Raw genomic sequence first — 14,864 nt, 5'->3', positions numbered from 1 at the left:
AGTACCTCTTTGAACAATTATGTACACATACGTGTGCGTGTGTGTATGTGTGTGTGTGTGTGTGTGTAAATCCCTCCCCCCAGCCAAGCGTTTCGCAAACATGCACGTACGCGTTACATCGGGGAGATAGAATCGATGAGATCGATTAAATCGAACTTCTCACACGTGTGCGTTATACATTTACTTATTTATTATTATTATCATCAACACGACTGTTAAAGCACGATCCATTCGGCTCATATTTTATAATCATGCATACTTTGAGCGATCAATAAATATCAATAATTTATGCATCATACCTCTCATAAATAGTTGCATCGCGTATTAAGGCTGGCCTGCCAATTGCCATGAAAGCAACTTCAGTTGAAACGTCAAAGTAACATCTGATGTACGTGATTCATACAATATTGAGAAATGACAGAGACAAATGCGTGTTTTTCAATGCCTGATTGGCCAAACGTTTCCGATTAGCTCCCTTTACGAGCTGCCGCGTGTTTATTCATCGCAAATGTGTATCCATGATAATTTGTATTCTCGTAGTAACCTTAAATGCGGGAATTCATGGTGGAGAAAAGCGGTACAGGCGCGAGTAAAACGATGCGCGCGCGCGCGCACCAGCCTACTTCAGATTCCTCGCATGTCATTCCCGAAATGCATAAAAAACGCATAAACACACGCACGCAGCGTATGCGTGCAAACGGCGCGAGGTAACAATGCGTGTTTCGATGTACGCACAATAGTGCCTGGCGCGAGATGCTTCCGTAATCAGCCCTCGTCTCGAGGTCGAGGTAAAATTAACCCCTTTCCCCAGTGCGCATGTCGATTCACGGGAGTTGTCATATGTCGCGAATACGACGTTATTAATAGAAGCCGTCGTTAATAGTAGCTGCACTAAAATAGAGCCTCGACGAGAAAGAAAGGCTTTCGCAGAGACAAAGGCAGACAGATAAATAAAAAGCGAGCGAGCGAGAGAGAGAGAGAGAGAGAGAGAGAGAGAGAGAGAGAGAGAGAGAGAGAGAGAGGAGAGAGAGAGAGAGAGAGAGAGAGAGAGAGAGAGAGAGAAGTCACAACACAGAATCGGCTGGTAAACAACAACGTCCGTGAATCGACACTCGCGACTTGAGAAGCAAAACAAAGTCTAACCCTGTCACCCGCTCTTTATGGGGGCAAAAAGAATCGGCACTTACTTACTTGGCGGCAGCAATGTGTCCTCCTAGCTTGCAGGATAATGCGGAGTCGTCGCTATCGTTGTCAACAACATTCGCCTCTTCTGCTGGCTGCTCGTACGCCACGGCATGGCTCCCGTCGTTGTCGTTGTCGTCGCCGTCGTCGTCGTCGCCGTCGCCGGTTCTCCGCGGGTTCGTGACGAGCTTGTACATGGACGTGCACGACACTCACGAGGACGCGACGCACCGCCGCGGTTGACGACCGGTCGACATCGCCGATGCGTCGGCGTGCGCGCGTAGATCGACGACAACGCGGCCCAAGCCCGCCGGTCCGGCACTCTCGCGATTCGCACGGAAGAAACACCGACCACGAGAGCGTCGGCCACCCTCGGGGATGCGCGCGTTATCACCCCGCGTCAACAGAGCCGATGCTAGTCCGCCGTCACTTGCTGCTTGTCGCGCGAGCATCGCGACGCCTCGCGACGCAACCTACTCGTATGGCCGCGCGAATACATCTGGCGCCCTCTCTACGCCGACCGCCACTATTATCTGTCTGTCGCGCCCGCCGTACTGCGCCGCTGGCGCCATCCGCCGGTGCGCGCGAGCATTACATAGCAGCCTAACCGAGAATGAATTCTAACGGTTTTTCCCGACAATGTCTGTAAACCGTAGACCTGAATCTCGCGAGTTAACCAACAATAATTGACGCAATGAACGAAAAGCACGTAATGACTGCGATTTAGGCCGATATTTCGATCGGCTCTCCGATTCCGATTCGACGTCGTCGCGGCGGTTGAGATACTCGGATTCTCGCCATTGCTACACGCGGAATCTTGCCCGACTGCTGGCTCGTTCCGCCGGATTTTCGCTTTCGGCGGGGATTTCGATGCATTTTGTTGCTGCAATGCGCTTATTTACGGTATTCTCAGCGTTAATTTATGAGCCGGTAGGTCGAGAACGCGTTTCGCGGCGATTTGAACTCTCGGACATGGTTACGGTAGACGCACACTTTGCTCGCTTCCCGACGACTCGATTCGCGAGATGCTCGTTTTTAGCGATATCGTTTAGCGACGTATCGTTGTAACGAAGGTGTGAGACTTACTTCCAGTACTCCCGGTGACGATGATCCGCGCGTGCGAGTCATTTCGACGGAAACGGAACCGCTCTTCTCGAACCGGTGCTACCGCGCCTCGCTGGCAAAATGAACGAGTAATGGCCGCGATTGCGATTATCGAAGCAGCGCGAGTTCGAGACTCTCGAATCGACGCGCGCAGGCGTTCGAGGTATCGCTGTAACTTAATAATTCATACTGTAGGTTATTTTACGCTTAATTGACGCGAAAGAGGAGAATATTGTTGCAAAGAAGATATTTATTGGAATATATATATTTTTGTAATTTTCGGTTAATTTTCCTGCCTTTTCTCGAGAACATCGTGTTTACATGTGCGCTTAAATAAAACTTTATTCCCCTCTTTGATCCGCAATGTGCGGTCGTCACTACGAAAGATCCTTACATTGATCGTACATAATTCTCAGAATTGTCGCAAATACATGTCGTTCGTGTGAGACATTCAATTAAAATTCATAATAAAACTTTATAATCTATATATATATATATATATATATATAGGCACACAGAAACTCTATCTTTCTCTCTATAGTAATAAATACACTAAATTGTGAGTTAGATTATTAATCAAAGAATAGAAATGTGTACACGCATTCTCATCGAAGGATTCAGATAATCAGATCGAGCAATTTTCCGCTCCCGATTGTTTAATCATCAATCATGAACTTTCAGTACAGCTTTTCGTTTGCGCGTGTATCCCTCTGTGTGTATCGATGCAAACGATCATAAAGTGGTTCAACAAAAACTTTCGTAAGAGTCTCATTAAGGCACTTTTAAGGCACTTGACGAATGTTACTTCTTCTTCTTCAGCTCGGCATCCACTTCGAACATCCTTTTGCCCTCATTCTCGCTCTTGCTGTTCTCTTTGTTGATTTTGTTTTTAGAATTATTCTGCTGCTGCTTCTCTTCCTCCTTCTCCTCGTCCTCCTCCTCGGCAGTTTTCTCAGAGTCAAATTCCTCCGCGTGTTTCTTCAGCTCCTCGTCCAGCAGGCTATCCCAGTCGGACATATCCTTGCCTTCGCGGACTCTCTCTAGCTCGCGCTTCAACATGTCCAGGCATTCCCTTCGTTCCTTCCACTTCTCCGACATCTCGAGGCTCTTCTTCTCGTCGTCGATCTGGTCCAGCATCTCGGACTTTTCCTTCTCCTCGCACTCCAACACGTACTTTTCGTAGCTGTCCACCTGAACGATAAGAAATCCAAGGTAATCGATCGTTCCCTTCAACGTTGCATTCGCTGGCGCATTGATTGACAAAAAGGAAGCAAACTCAAACTGCGACAGATACCTTGTCCTGCAACATCTTCTGAACGTCATTCTGCCTCTTCAAGTGCTTCGGCAGCCAGAAGCAGGCCTGAATGAGCCGCAAGAAAATCCAAACCGCACCAGCGAGCGCCAAGTATGAGCAGGCGGTAAACACCATGTTTACCATGTCTACAGTTATTTGCTGATGCTTCATAACGATAATTTATATGACTTGAGTACGCCTGCAATGAACATAGCGGCGCAATGGCAATCGGAAGAGCGTAAGTCGCGCGTGCGAATCAATCCGGTGTGATTCGCTCCCGGCTGGAAAATACCGCGACGCGTGTTCGCGGGGGAGCGAACGCGGAAAATTTCGCGGGAGACCCTTCCACGATCCGAGCCGATCGATTCTCGCGAGTTCGGCAAATCCCCCGCGAAACTTATCGCCGATCGATCGAAAATCCGGTCGAGTTCGAAAATTCTTGCGCGTGGATTTTCTCTTTTCGCGCCCGCTAAGTGTACCATTCACGAGACAATGTTCGAAGCGATGCTTCGACTCGCGGGCGATCACACGTGGTGATAAGTGACCTACTGCGAGAACACGACGCACGCTGTGCCATAGGTCGCCGACGAGGCTACTTAAAAACGTATACCGCGAGAAAGAGGCAAAGACTACGTGTGTGTGTGTGTGTGTGTGTGTGTATGTGCGTGTGAGGAATGTATTTGGGTTGATTGATTCGACGATAGAGTCGTCGGGGAAAATCAAGCTCGTGTTTTCGCATAAGGCGACGCGCGTATTTGTGAAGGGGTGCGCGCAGACGTGTCATCGTGACATCCATTTATCGGTGACTTCGCCGCGGACGGCCGGGTGTATCGATTATGCTCGTTCAGCGGAGCGATGAATGCGAATGTAATGTACACCGTGAGAAAACCCGAAATCTCGTAGGACTTTTGTGTCGCGGAGGAGACGCAAGCGAGATTGCAAGCTGGAAGGGTAGAGGTACTTGTACGCGTGTCTCGAGCTGTTTTTTTTTTCTTCTTCTCTGTTGTTGTCTCTCTTCAGCCAAAGATCGTGCCGGTGGTTTCGACTGTGTGTGTGAATTGCGTGTGTTCACATCGATATAAACGTAATCCTCTTGCACTTTACTCACCATATTGGGAACGAGAACACGATGTCTAACAATTACAGATGAACGCGTCTCGGGTACGTTGTGTACTCGGAAATTATGCGCACAAAGAAGAAGACTTAATTAAAGAACTCAGAACTGGAGATAACGATCGCGAGTATTTGAGGCACAGAGTTGGAATACGGAAATTCGACGAAGGAAAATACGAGTTTGCGTTTCTCCGGCCGAGGGTAAATTTTAATTAAAGGCAAGCGGCTGACTCGTATATCTCGATGAGAAAAATTACAAGTCGCCGCTCGCGATCTTGCGAAGCCTCCCGAAATCGCGACTCCGGCTTTCAATCTTTTCGTGGAGTTCGCTCGAATGTCCTCAAATACCGAGTTTTGACACCGCTGCCAAATAACACAGCGCGAGAGACTGCGCGTTATTTTACTCACTTACCTTAGTCGAGGAGCGCCGGCGAGAGCATAGCCGTGTAGGAGCGTGTTCCACCTAAGAGATACGCCAACTACTGAATGTATCACGTCTGAAAGTAGTAGTAACTACACGCGTCCGACTGACAGGTGGAACACTACTCCACTACTGACCCCCTATAGAAATAATCGATATACGGATGTAGCCACGTATGATTGAGCGGACACTAAACAAATATTTCAGCTTACGCGCGCGCGCGCGAACGCGAACGCAAACGCGAGTGCGTGCACGCACGAATTCCAAAGGATCAAACGTGTGTGTGCGTATTCGGCGTACGACGTATCGCTAAATCGAAATTGGCCCGAGGCAGAAGGCTCGATCGAATCGCAGGGGACAAGTTTGCGATCAATTACGCGAATGTACATCTTTCCGTTCCTCTGTCTTATCAATTATACATCGAGTCCCTGTTTGATTAGGAAAGGGACCGAGCGTCACACGCGGCGAAGGAACTTTATTTGCGCTCGCGGCGCCAGTTATAAATGACATCGCTTTGCCTCTCTCGGCGCGTAATCGATTAATAACGTCGCAATCGGCAAGGATTCGAGCGACAACGGATATTCGCAATAAAAGGCGTTCTGAAATATTCAAGATACGTCGCAATGACGTCCATCGGCATTAAGTCGCGTATAGCGACGAGTGGTCTTTAAAAACAGGTCAGGTGCTTCCATCTCGTGTGGATGCGGCGCGATAAGCCTGGACTTGGTTATACACACACACACACACAACAAACAAACACATAGCAAAAACACAAGCGCGTCAAGAATACATAATATTTTTATTTTACAGATAACTCAATAATAAAACGTTCCACGTCCCAACTAAAGCTAAGAGTAGTCTAAGCGCGGAATCGACATTCGCTGATTTCTGTTGATTCGTTACGTCGAATCCCCGAGGGTATTTATTTCTTTCGTTACTTTACAGGTCGCACTTCTCTTTTTTATTTTCCGTACCACCACTGTCGAAAAATCTAGGAACACTAAAGCGAAATAATTTTCAAAGCTTCAAATCTATCTCTAAAATAAATTGTAACGATAAATTATGACATAATATTATAATGTCAGGCTATGACTTCTTCTTGTTGCAGTTTTCAGTTCTAATAACGTTCTCGTTTCCATTACTTGTTCAATCCTTTTTCCCATTAATTTTTTTAATAAAACTGACATGATTTTCGATATTACTCTTAATATATGTATATAACAATTTAGAGTATTAAAGATATATGTACAAGTAAAAGATAATATATACTATAGTACATATATAAGACGTATTCTCTCTTAAAACAAAAAAAAAAAAAGAACCAATAAAGCATCAACATATTTTTAATATATTACAGAACATAAGTAAAACTTGTTTCTAATATCATTCAAACATTTATATAATTCATCTAAGCCGATTACGATTATGTGTAGTCTGACAATCGTCATGTATCAGATCAGATTTCCCAGATTTTGATCTCAGGTGTCTCTTCTTGTGCTTAAGAATGATTAAAGCACGCGATATAAATTACTATGTGAATTATTGGCTGAGGCAGAGAAAATTTCTTACGACCGCCGCACAAAACGAATAAAACCCAGATCACGCGTGCCTAAAACTCTCCGACAGTAGCGTACACTTATATGCAATCGTCTGGAATCTAATATATAACATATGTCGTTTGCAATAAGGAGTTTTTATTTCCTATGAAATTATACTCACGCTCGCACGTCTAAATCGCTCTTGTGCGGCACGTTCGTACACAGGAAGAAGTACACAGACCTGGAATGTGTGCGGTACATCACAGCACAGTTGTTGAGGAGCAGAAGGACGAGAAGTAACGAGAATGCGGCGACGAAGCAGAGGGGTGTGAATGAACGAGAAGAACGAGGTCCGTTTTACAGTTATACTGCTACATCGCTTCAAGTCTCGAAAGGATGAGGGAGGTCGGGGGGAGGGAGGAGACATTTTTGATATACATTTTCGACAAGGTAGCCAGCCGGCTCCTTACGTCGTCGACCTCACGTAGAACAGGAGATAGGGGGTGGCTGAATTGCGCGGATTGGGCGCCAATTTGTCCTCGAGCTCGCGCAACGGGATCACGTGTACCGCCTCGTCATCGCACTCCAGCCAGGTGACGCCCTGCTTGTTGCGTCTGATGCCGCAGCAGTCCATGCTGCGACATCCGACCTTCACCACCTGCTCCTTGTTCTCGCTCACGCTGGGCTTACTCCTAAAGTACTTGAATATACTCGACGACGACTTATCGGACGTGGAAGACGACGAGTTCGTGCTCGCGGTGCTCTGAGCTGAATTCGGCCGCTTGTTATCGCGATCACACTGGTAGTATTCCGCATATGCAGACTCGTCCGGTAGACGCGCGTAAGCAACGTAGTGACCGGCGGTCATCGTCGCACCCTGATGCATTATGACCGAATACAATTTGTACACGTGTCGCGCAGATTCTGCGCCGCCACCGCCACCGCTGCTGCCGCCGCTGCCGCCGGTCGTTGGTCCACGCGTCTGATCGTTGCTACACTCCTCGCAGAAACATTGCAAGGTGAGCGGCGTCGGCATGTGATTGTTAATCTTCTCCATCGAACTAAAAGCGCACGTTCTCGATAATCGCGATACGGAAGCGAGAAGAAAGCTTCTAATCGACGATGTGAATTTACAAAGTCCAAAGTGAAGTTACACACGCGCGACAGTCTCGTAGAATAAATTTAAAGAATGTGTGTGCAAAAGCAATTTCGGATATTTTATACAACCTCGGAATTATATTTTCTCAACATTATTTACGCGTACGATACTCAAGCAAGACCTGTTGCTCTTGACTCTCGTGTTTCTAATTACACGGACAGATACTGCACAATTACTCACCCAGCGGCAGTGGAAAATCTCTTTAACTGCAAAATAAGGAGTCTCGGTAAGGAGGGGAAACACACAGCTCTGCGAGCCTCGTTATATCGTAGGCAACGTGCGCACCAGTACTTGTCTCTACCCCAAAGAAGCTCACTTGTTACTACAGCACGTTTATACACTTCGCTGCTATCCACCGAGCGGCCGTCGTCATCTGCGAAAGAAGATGTCATTAGCCTTTACTTTTTATGCGTTGCACCAAAACACCAACGCCACAATTCAACGTATTAGTACGCACCTTTCTCGTTCGAGCGGTCAATGTCGATGGGTACGCAAATATCACAGAACGTTTCTTTCCGTTCTGTGACGTATTCGCACTCGAGGCACGTCGTCCGCAGCAAACTAATTCCCTCAAAATCCTCGGAAATAAAACATTTTTTACTTTCCAGCTTGCGCGTGCCTATCTCGCCGTTACTCTCAGCAAACTCCAAGTGGAGACCGTTCTCGTACGGTCTCATCGCGGATGTCGCGACGCCGTTTACGCTCGGCTGTGCGAGAGACACCGAGCTGCCCCTGGTCATAATCTTCTTCTTCTTCCTTGACTTACGAATGCTTCTCTTACCAGTACTGCTGCTCTCTGACTGTGTATCCGTCGACTGGTCCGGAGTAAAGTCGGGAATGCCACCGTTGCTCTGACCAAATTGGCTCTCTCTATGTCTAACTAATAACTGGAAGGTCTCTCTAATGTTGTCGAGTAAGCAGACCAAAAGTTCGTGAGCATCCTGCTGTTGATTTCCTTCGAATATTGGGTTTACTTCCCTGTGATTGACAATATAAATAATTTAAATATACGCGACAAATCCGCATCTCCTTCGACAGCGACGTACGTACCTAAGAGCTTGCAAAAAGGCATCTGGCTGATAAGGTTCACTATTTTCCCGCGCCTCCGATGCTCGCAGTGCCATAAAGAGCTCGTGCAACTTTTCAGTGGCTATCTGAATACGAGGCTTGTTGGCTTCCCCTGTTGGTCCAGCTAGTGCTAACAGATCTTTACTGCTCCAACTACGACTGCTGCTCGACGTTAATGATACACCGGTTCTACCTAACGAAGAGGATTTGGCCTACGAGAAAGTGGAATTTATTTTGAAAAATACCATTTAGCAATATTGTTCTCCTTTCAGGCAAAAATAATATGTGCAGCACACTTACTTTTGCTTGTAATTGCTTGTCATTCAAGTTAGATAAATCAGTAGCTAAATGATGCAAATTGTGCAGGAAAGAAGGCGCGAATCTTAAAGTATATAATACACTGTTGAGGAAGCAAGTATTTCCTAGATTGCATAGAGTGGCTATCTTCAAGCCTTCTGTATTGCTACCACCAGACATGTCATAATTTCCATCCTGATGGTTGCTCAGCTGACTGCGGTAGCCATTCAACATCTTGCTTGTACCTTGTATAAACAAAATGACCATGTAATATCGGTACATACATATTATCGTTACTTAGTCGCACCAATCATAAACACAATGCAACAAAATGTGCCGAGGGAAATAAATGTATATACTGAATGTAAAGTCTGGTGTATCCAGGAGGCCCCCTCTCGCAGATGAACGAGGGGGCTGCGGGGCGACGTTGGTAATCACACGTCCGCGACCCGACAGGGACAGGCAGAACTTCTTTCTAGGAGGAACCGAGCGTTTATCTGCGTCTTCCTCTGTTTCTAATACTGTCATTTTCTGCTAACCTAAAACCATGAGACATCTGCTACGGTAATCGGTTGATAAGAGCAGCAGGAAGGGGAAGCGCGGAGACGGTCGGTCCTGTGTGTAACATGCGAGGTTTCCCTCCGTGCACGATTCCAACGTTAACGTACGTCGGGAATCCTCGTTGGCGTGAATAGAATCGCAGCATCTCTCTCGAGACGGTGGCACCAGCCCCGTCGAGCGTGTCCCGCATCGTGCGTATGTGCAAAAATAAGATGCCAAGTGCGTTTACTCACGTATGATTGAGTGGGGAAGTCATGGAACGAACGGGGGCTCGTTTGTTACAACGTCACTAAATCGAACCGGTTCTCTATGCTAAAAAGCCACGAGATAAGCCTGACCGATTCTGGCTAGCTACATGTCTAACAACGTTTCGGCTCGCGAATTTGCCCTCGACTTGATACCGCCGCTCTGTGCTCGTTCGTCCCGACACTTCGACACGATGCACCAGCGCCGATCAACGCCGATGAGCGTTCGCGTAGAGAGAACGAATGAGAGAGGAATGAGAGGGGCCGTGGGGGCAAGTTTCAGGCGATTTTCGTTCTCGCGAAGCGCCTCCCCGTCCATGAGACGTGGGCGTGAACTACGTGACCGATGTCCAGGAGTTTTCTTAGCGGGTAAGACTGTCAAGCTCAGCTGGCGCTGAAGTTACATGAGACGTCGCACATCTCCAACGAGTTTCTTTATGCGACTTGAATACGTGGTTGAGGCACGATGGTGGTCGAGGAGAAGATGGATATTTCGAAAGAGGATACGATGCAGAATGATGTGATAACGAAGGAGCCGAAAACGTATTCCTTAGAGAGTATCCTTTCGTAAAGCGAAACGTCCCTGCGACTTTGACAGAATTAACAAGCACCATATGTTGCTGCCTAACCTCTCGTTGTATCGTCTAACAATCTGTTGGAAATAAACATTCTTAAATTATCAAATTAATTAATGTAACCGATTAACATAGAATATTGCTGCAACATGTAGAATAAATTTTGACTTGTAGAGTCTGAATTATCAATTGCAATTTCTGGTAAGATCAGCGACACACTTAACAAATATATAGTTTTGAAAATAATCAAGGAAGCGCAGCAGCAACATGGCCTGCGACACGGTGATTATCAGCGGTATCGTGGTTACTGCTCGAGAAGACTCAGAAGACTGCGAAAGGTGCTGAAAGTACCACAGGGTGACAGACGTCACTTCAAGAAGAGAGATGTCATCCCTGCCATGGTCAGCGAGGACAAATTTTTGCAAGTGCCCTTGATAATGGCCGAACGTGCCTGGAGTTATGCGATGCAACTGCGCCAGGAATCTAACACAGAGCCAAGGAAAAAGTTTCATCTGATATCAAGACTGAAGAAAGCAGCTGCATATTCCTTGCAATTACAAGACTTGATAGAGGTATATTCTCTTGTAGTCAACAGTTACACTATTGTTGTCAATTATTTAAGATGACTAAATTTATCATTGTATCTTCTATAAAAATCTTCCAGAAAGTAAATTGCGACGCACGTACCAAATTGGAAGCCCAAGCTTATGTAGCTTGGATGGACGGCTCGTTGCAGTTTGAGCTACAACTGTGGAAGCAGGCCATGGAAAACTTGAAGAAGGCGCAGGTGGTGTATGGCAACCTGGCGTCTGCATTGCCAGAAGCAGAGCAGGTCATGTATAAGGCACGGGTGGAGGAGCTGGCACCCAGTCTCAGGTACTGTGCCTACAACATCGGGGACACCAGTGCTATGGACGATCTCATGCAGATGCGCGGCCAATTGAGCGGTGAACTGATGGCCAGCCTGGACTCGTTGATTGCACAGACGCGCGAGAAACAAGCTAACATGGAAGAAGTAACGTGGCGCGGCAAGTCGTGCGGTACTGTTCCACCGAGGGCGGCCGGTCTGATCATCGCAGACTCCAGGCTGAATCAAGCACTGGAGAAAGCGGCCACTAATCAGGCTAAGATTGACCTGCTCGAGGCGCACTTGATCGACTGCAAGGATGCGCTGTCGGCCGTGCGCGATCATTTCAAGAACGAGCTGAAAAACCGGGAGAGTAATGACAAATGGTCGGCACCGCAGCACCTGATCAACTACCTGCAGTACATCCGGCTGTCGCGCACCTTGGAGCGCAATCTGGCGCTGGTGAGCGCAGCGGAGGAATCCGAAAAGGCCAAGCCGCAGGACATTGTGCGGCTGTATGAGGCTGCGCTGCACAATCTCGTGGAGATCTCGCAGCTGCAGGACGACGCAGATTTCTTGGAGGAACAGACGGCAAAGACCAAGGGCTATAGGGCTTTCCGTTGCTACTATATAGCCCAGTCGCTCGCCAACCTTCATCGTTGGCGCGAAGCAATGGCTCTCTATCAGAGATCGCTGCAGCATGTGAAAAATGCGCTCAGATACGCTCATATTCTTCCAGACGCCTTGAAGGCGGCCTTGTACAAGCTGGAGACATCCGTAGAAGCAGCACAGTACGCCGCCCACGCTCACAGCGTTCTCGAGGATCACGAAGAAGACGGAGGTACGAATAAGCACGCCAAGAGTAAGAAACCTTTGTACGAACGCTTGCCCGAGTACAGAGAGGATCCTGCGCTTCTCACCAAGCAACCAAACGTCTACAAACTGCCACCGCCGATGCGCAGCATTCCCTGCAAGCCTCTATTCTTCGACCTAGCCTTCAACATGGTCGATTTCCCCGATCTGTCGCATAAAATGGGCGATCAAGCCAAGAGAGGCCAAGCCGGCTTGGTCAGTGGTTTTGTTAAGGGTTTCTGGAACTGGGGAAACAAATAAGTATCATTCTATGTGCGATTCTGAAGAAGCGACAGGACATGTTGTATAGACGGTACAATGCGATGTACCATTGCCGCTGTCTCTCTCTCTATGACCTACCGGGCCAGAGTGTTGAACTCCCGGTGTATACGTACAAGTCGAATTTTCACTATAACAATAATATTGCCGGGGATGCAAATAAAACGGAATACTTGGGATATAGATCGCGAGATTGTCTGTGAGCCCTCCTCTCCTACTCCGTGTTTAAGTACTCTCCTAAGGTAAACGCAGTTGCTTTACAAGGAAACATTGTTTATTTTTTCTTGTCTTTACAATACAGTACAATACAAATTGTACAGTACAATACAAATTGTAATATAAAAGCAGGTGTTTCCTAATATATACAGTTGCCGGTAAATATGCTTGCGCGTTTGGGAAACTAGCAGTGACACCACGAGAAGCGAGTAATGATACATCGTGTACGCTGCAGTACGCATCTCGCTTTCAAGCTTCTTTGCTCTTGGTGAGCTCTTCGACCAACTTCCTAAACACCTGCGCGACCTGACTGTCGGGTAACGTTACCAGCACGCTTTGTCCTTTATCAGCCAGCTTGTCGATTTGCGGGTCTATAGGTACTTTCGCCAGGAACGGAACTTTTACCATGTCTGAGAGAGCTATTCCGCCTCCCGAAGAGAATATATTGGTACATTCCTGCATATGAGAAATTTATGAGGTTTTAATATGTTTCTAACAAGTTTTTAGTTGATACAATATATTAAATAGTAACTAAAAGAAGAGAGAAAGAATACTCACTGTACACGACGGGCAGATGAAGCCACTCATGTTCTCGATAATGCCAACAATATGGATGCCAGTTTTCCTGCAAAACGTCACTTCTCGCAGTACGTCGTCCACAGCTACTGCTTGCGGAGTGGTTACTATAATTGCACCGTCACACTTTGTGTTTCTGCAATGATGAAGTAATAAATATTTAGGTATAAGATGATAATCAGCACTGGACTGTCTAATGTCCTTCAGACAATCAAATATGGAGAGTTAATTAGTCTAACTTTAGATTCTCCATGACTGTAATATGCTCATCAGAAGTTCCTGGTGGTGTGTCGATGATCAAGTAATCGATATCCCGCCATACTACATCTGTTAGAAACTGTTTGATCATACTAGTTTTCTTAGGACCACGCCAGACTACACTGTCATTTTGACTCTTCAAGAGAAAACCGATTGACATAACAGACAGTTTTTGTTCTGCATCGGCAAATACTGGTATCCATCTGTATTGATCCCAGAATTTCTGCATGACTTATAATGAACCATCATTTGTTAGCAATATATTATCATCCAAACAACAGAGTGTACCCTTCAGAAGATTGGTGAACATCTTTTTCCTCCAAGTTCAGCAAGTAAGGAACACTGGGCCCACAAAGATCAACATCCAAGATCCCTACCTGCAATTGTTTACAATCCATGTTCCAAATTTTACTTTCGGAAAACAGTAAGTTACATAACATTTCAAAAAACAATAGATTAAGAATGTATATGCCATCTATTAGCTAAAGGTTACTGAAGTAAAAAAAAAATCCATTTTTTAATCTTATAAAACGTGAAACATTAAAAGTGAACATTTGGATTACATAGAATTAAAAAGTTGCAAACTGACCAATGTTTAAAAAAAAAAATATTTACATGTACTTTATATGCATTAATACATTAACAATGAGAGAAAATGCTGAGAATTTATCGATACGTTATCTGAAAAAACAGGCGTGACAGTTTTCGTAGCTCCAATGGCGCAACAGCTCCGAACTCCACACTCACGCGAAAACCGGATTCCTTTAATGCCAGGGCCAGCTGAGTGCTGATTGTCGATTTGCCGACACCGCCTTTTCCCGAAAGAACCAACAACACGTGTTTCACGTCCTCCAACATCGTGCAAATGAATGACAAATCAGTTAGAAAATTGCATCGACAAATAGACACGCGATAGACGACAGGAGACCGTTAAACAATATTACGGTAACTGAAGCTTGCCCAACCGAACAATAGTATGTGCGAGGTCACGTATACTTTTCATATAACCGTCAATAATCAATCACGCTTGACCATGCGTAGTTACATAAAGTTCAAACGGCAGACAACGTTCCCAGGAACGTGCTACGTACACGCTTCGGATTATAAACATAACCGCAAAATATGACGTTTCATTTTGGTGGAGTCGACGGTGGCATCTACCACTGAACTTTGTAATTACGTTGCATATCGCTGCCTTCCTTTGGATAAGAAAGGAAATTTATGGTTTCTTAACGAAGATGTGCGAGAGAATTCGCGATAGAACATATAATTCTTCCGT

At 46.2% G+C, this 14,864-nt stretch overlaps 5 protein-coding genes across 9 annotated transcripts in view; 1 reads left to right on the top strand and 4 right to left on the bottom strand.

Annotated features, from left to right (window-relative positions):
* LOC105185493 (uncharacterized) overlaps nucleotides 1-1,636 on the bottom strand; it is a 57,177-nt gene extending 55,541 nt beyond the window's left edge. The window contains exon 1 of one of the 2 annotated variants that reach the window (XM_011145051.3): nucleotides 1,192-1,636. In XM_011145051.3, the coding sequence (XP_011143353.2) occupies nucleotides 1,192-1,379 (188 nt within the window). In that variant the 5' untranslated portion in view covers nucleotides 1,380-1,636. Of the gene's footprint in view, nucleotides 1-1,187 lie in introns of both variants that reach the window. The other variant, XM_011145053.3, reaches the window with a different exon arrangement.
* Nucleotides 1,637-2,521: 885 nt separating this feature from the next.
* LOC105185495 (cilia- and flagella-associated protein 251) lies at nucleotides 2,522-5,255 on the bottom strand. 3 transcript variants are annotated; one of them, XM_011145056.3, is made up of 3 exons: nucleotides 5,106-5,255; nucleotides 3,581-3,745; nucleotides 2,522-3,477 (listed from the first exon to the last, which is right to left on the bottom strand). In XM_011145056.3, the coding sequence occupies exons 2-3, from the start codon at nucleotides 3,722-3,724 to the stop codon at nucleotides 3,088-3,090; spliced, it is 534 nt and encodes a 177-aa protein (XP_011143358.1). In that variant the 5' UTR covers nucleotides 3,725-3,745; nucleotides 5,106-5,255; the 3' UTR covers nucleotides 2,522-3,087. The 3 variants fall into 3 exon arrangements, with proteins under 3 accessions (XP_011143358.1, XP_025155730.1, XP_011143356.1); XM_025299945.1 differs by having other exon boundaries at nucleotides 3,581-3,779; nucleotides 5,106-5,240; XM_011145054.3 differs by lacking the exon at nucleotides 5,106-5,255 and adding an exon at nucleotides 4,689-5,098 and having other exon boundaries at nucleotides 3,581-3,779.
* A 1,533-nt stretch (nucleotides 5,256-6,788) lies between these two features.
* On the bottom strand, nucleotides 6,789-10,202 carry Usp1 (ubiquitin specific protease 1). 2 transcript variants are annotated; one of them, XM_025299944.1, is made up of 7 exons: nucleotides 9,845-10,202; nucleotides 9,536-9,715; nucleotides 9,180-9,421; nucleotides 8,862-9,091; nucleotides 8,269-8,789; nucleotides 7,992-8,184; nucleotides 6,789-7,713 (listed from the first exon to the last, which is right to left on the bottom strand). In XM_025299944.1, the coding sequence occupies exons 2-7, from the start codon at nucleotides 9,702-9,704 to the stop codon at nucleotides 7,119-7,121; spliced, it is 1,950 nt and encodes a 649-aa protein (XP_025155729.1). In that variant the 5' UTR covers nucleotides 9,705-9,715; nucleotides 9,845-10,202; the 3' UTR covers nucleotides 6,789-7,118. The 2 variants fall into 2 exon arrangements, with proteins under 2 accessions (XP_025155729.1, XP_011143360.1); XM_011145058.3 differs by having other exon boundaries at nucleotides 9,971-10,202.
* Nucleotides 10,203-10,286: 84 nt separating this feature from the next.
* Nucleotides 10,287-12,720, top strand: Srp68 (signal recognition particle 68). Its single transcript, XM_011145059.3, has 3 exons — nucleotides 10,287-10,539; nucleotides 10,792-11,129; nucleotides 11,222-12,720. The coding sequence occupies exons 1-3, from the start codon at nucleotides 10,449-10,451 to the stop codon at nucleotides 12,515-12,517; spliced, it is 1,725 nt and encodes a 574-aa protein (XP_011143361.1). The 5' UTR covers nucleotides 10,287-10,448; the 3' UTR covers nucleotides 12,518-12,720.
* A 73-nt stretch (nucleotides 12,721-12,793) lies between these two features.
* On the bottom strand, nucleotides 12,794-14,711 carry Nubp2 (NUBP iron-sulfur cluster assembly factor 2). Its single transcript, XM_011145060.3, has 5 exons — nucleotides 14,333-14,711; nucleotides 13,874-13,962; nucleotides 13,567-13,788; nucleotides 13,310-13,463; nucleotides 12,794-13,207 (listed from the first exon to the last, which is right to left on the bottom strand). The coding sequence occupies exons 1-5, from the start codon at nucleotides 14,441-14,443 to the stop codon at nucleotides 13,001-13,003; spliced, it is 783 nt and encodes a 260-aa protein (XP_011143362.1). The 5' UTR covers nucleotides 14,444-14,711; the 3' UTR covers nucleotides 12,794-13,000.
* Between the last annotated feature and the right edge of the window lie 153 nt (nucleotides 14,712-14,864).

This window comes from Harpegnathos saltator, unplaced genomic scaffold (genome assembly GCF_003227715.2).
Source record: "Harpegnathos saltator strain DR-91 unplaced genomic scaffold, Hsal_v8.6 scaffold3, whole genome shotgun sequence".
NCBI lineage: Eukaryota > Metazoa > Arthropoda > Insecta > Hymenoptera > Formicidae > Harpegnathos > Harpegnathos saltator.
Note: the sequence above shows the minus strand (reverse complement) of the source record. Positions and strands in the feature narration are given on the sequence as shown.

Excerpts from the sequence above, each read along its gene's own strand:
- LOC105185495 (XM_025299945.1), bottom strand. The coding sequence starts at position 3,751 with ATGAAGCATCAGCAAATAACTGTAGACATGGTAAACATGGTGTTTACC. Across the intron at positions 3,478-3,580 it reads AGAAGATGTTGCAGGACAAG|GTGGACAGCTACGAAAAGTA; the intron begins GTATCTGTCGCA and ends CTTATCGTTCAG.
- Nubp2 (XM_011145060.3), bottom strand. The coding sequence starts at position 14,443 with ATGTTGGAGGACGTGAAACACGTGTTGTTGGTTCTTTCGGGAAAAGGC. Across the intron at positions 13,464-13,566 it reads ACAGTCATGGAGAATCTAAA|AAACACAAAGTGTGACGGTG; the intron begins GTTAGACTAATT and ends TCATCATTGCAG. Across the intron at positions 13,208-13,309 it reads TCATCTGCCCGTCGTGTACA|GAATGTACCAATATATTCTC; the intron begins GTGAGTATTCTT and ends TCTCATATGCAG.
- Srp68 (XM_011145059.3), top strand. The coding sequence starts at position 10,449 with ATGGTGGTCGAGGAGAAGATGGATATTTCGAAAGAGGATACGATGCAG. Across the intron at positions 10,540-10,791 it reads GAAAACGTATTCCTTAGAGA|TTTTGAAAATAATCAAGGAA; the intron begins GTATCCTTTCGT and ends ACAAATATATAG. Across the intron at positions 11,130-11,221 it reads AATTACAAGACTTGATAGAG|AAAGTAAATTGCGACGCACG; the intron begins GTATATTCTCTT and ends AAAATCTTCCAG.
- Usp1 (XM_025299944.1), bottom strand. The coding sequence starts at position 9,704 with ATGACAGTATTAGAAACAGAGGAAGACGCAGATAAACGCTCGGTTCCT. Across the intron at positions 9,422-9,535 it reads TACACCAGACTTTACATTCA|GTACAAGCAAGATGTTGAAT; the intron begins GTATATACATTT and ends TGTTTATACAAG. Across the intron at positions 8,185-8,268 it reads TGACCGCTCGAACGAGAAAG|ATGACGACGGCCGCTCGGTG; the intron begins GTGCGTACTAAT and ends CTTCTTTCGCAG.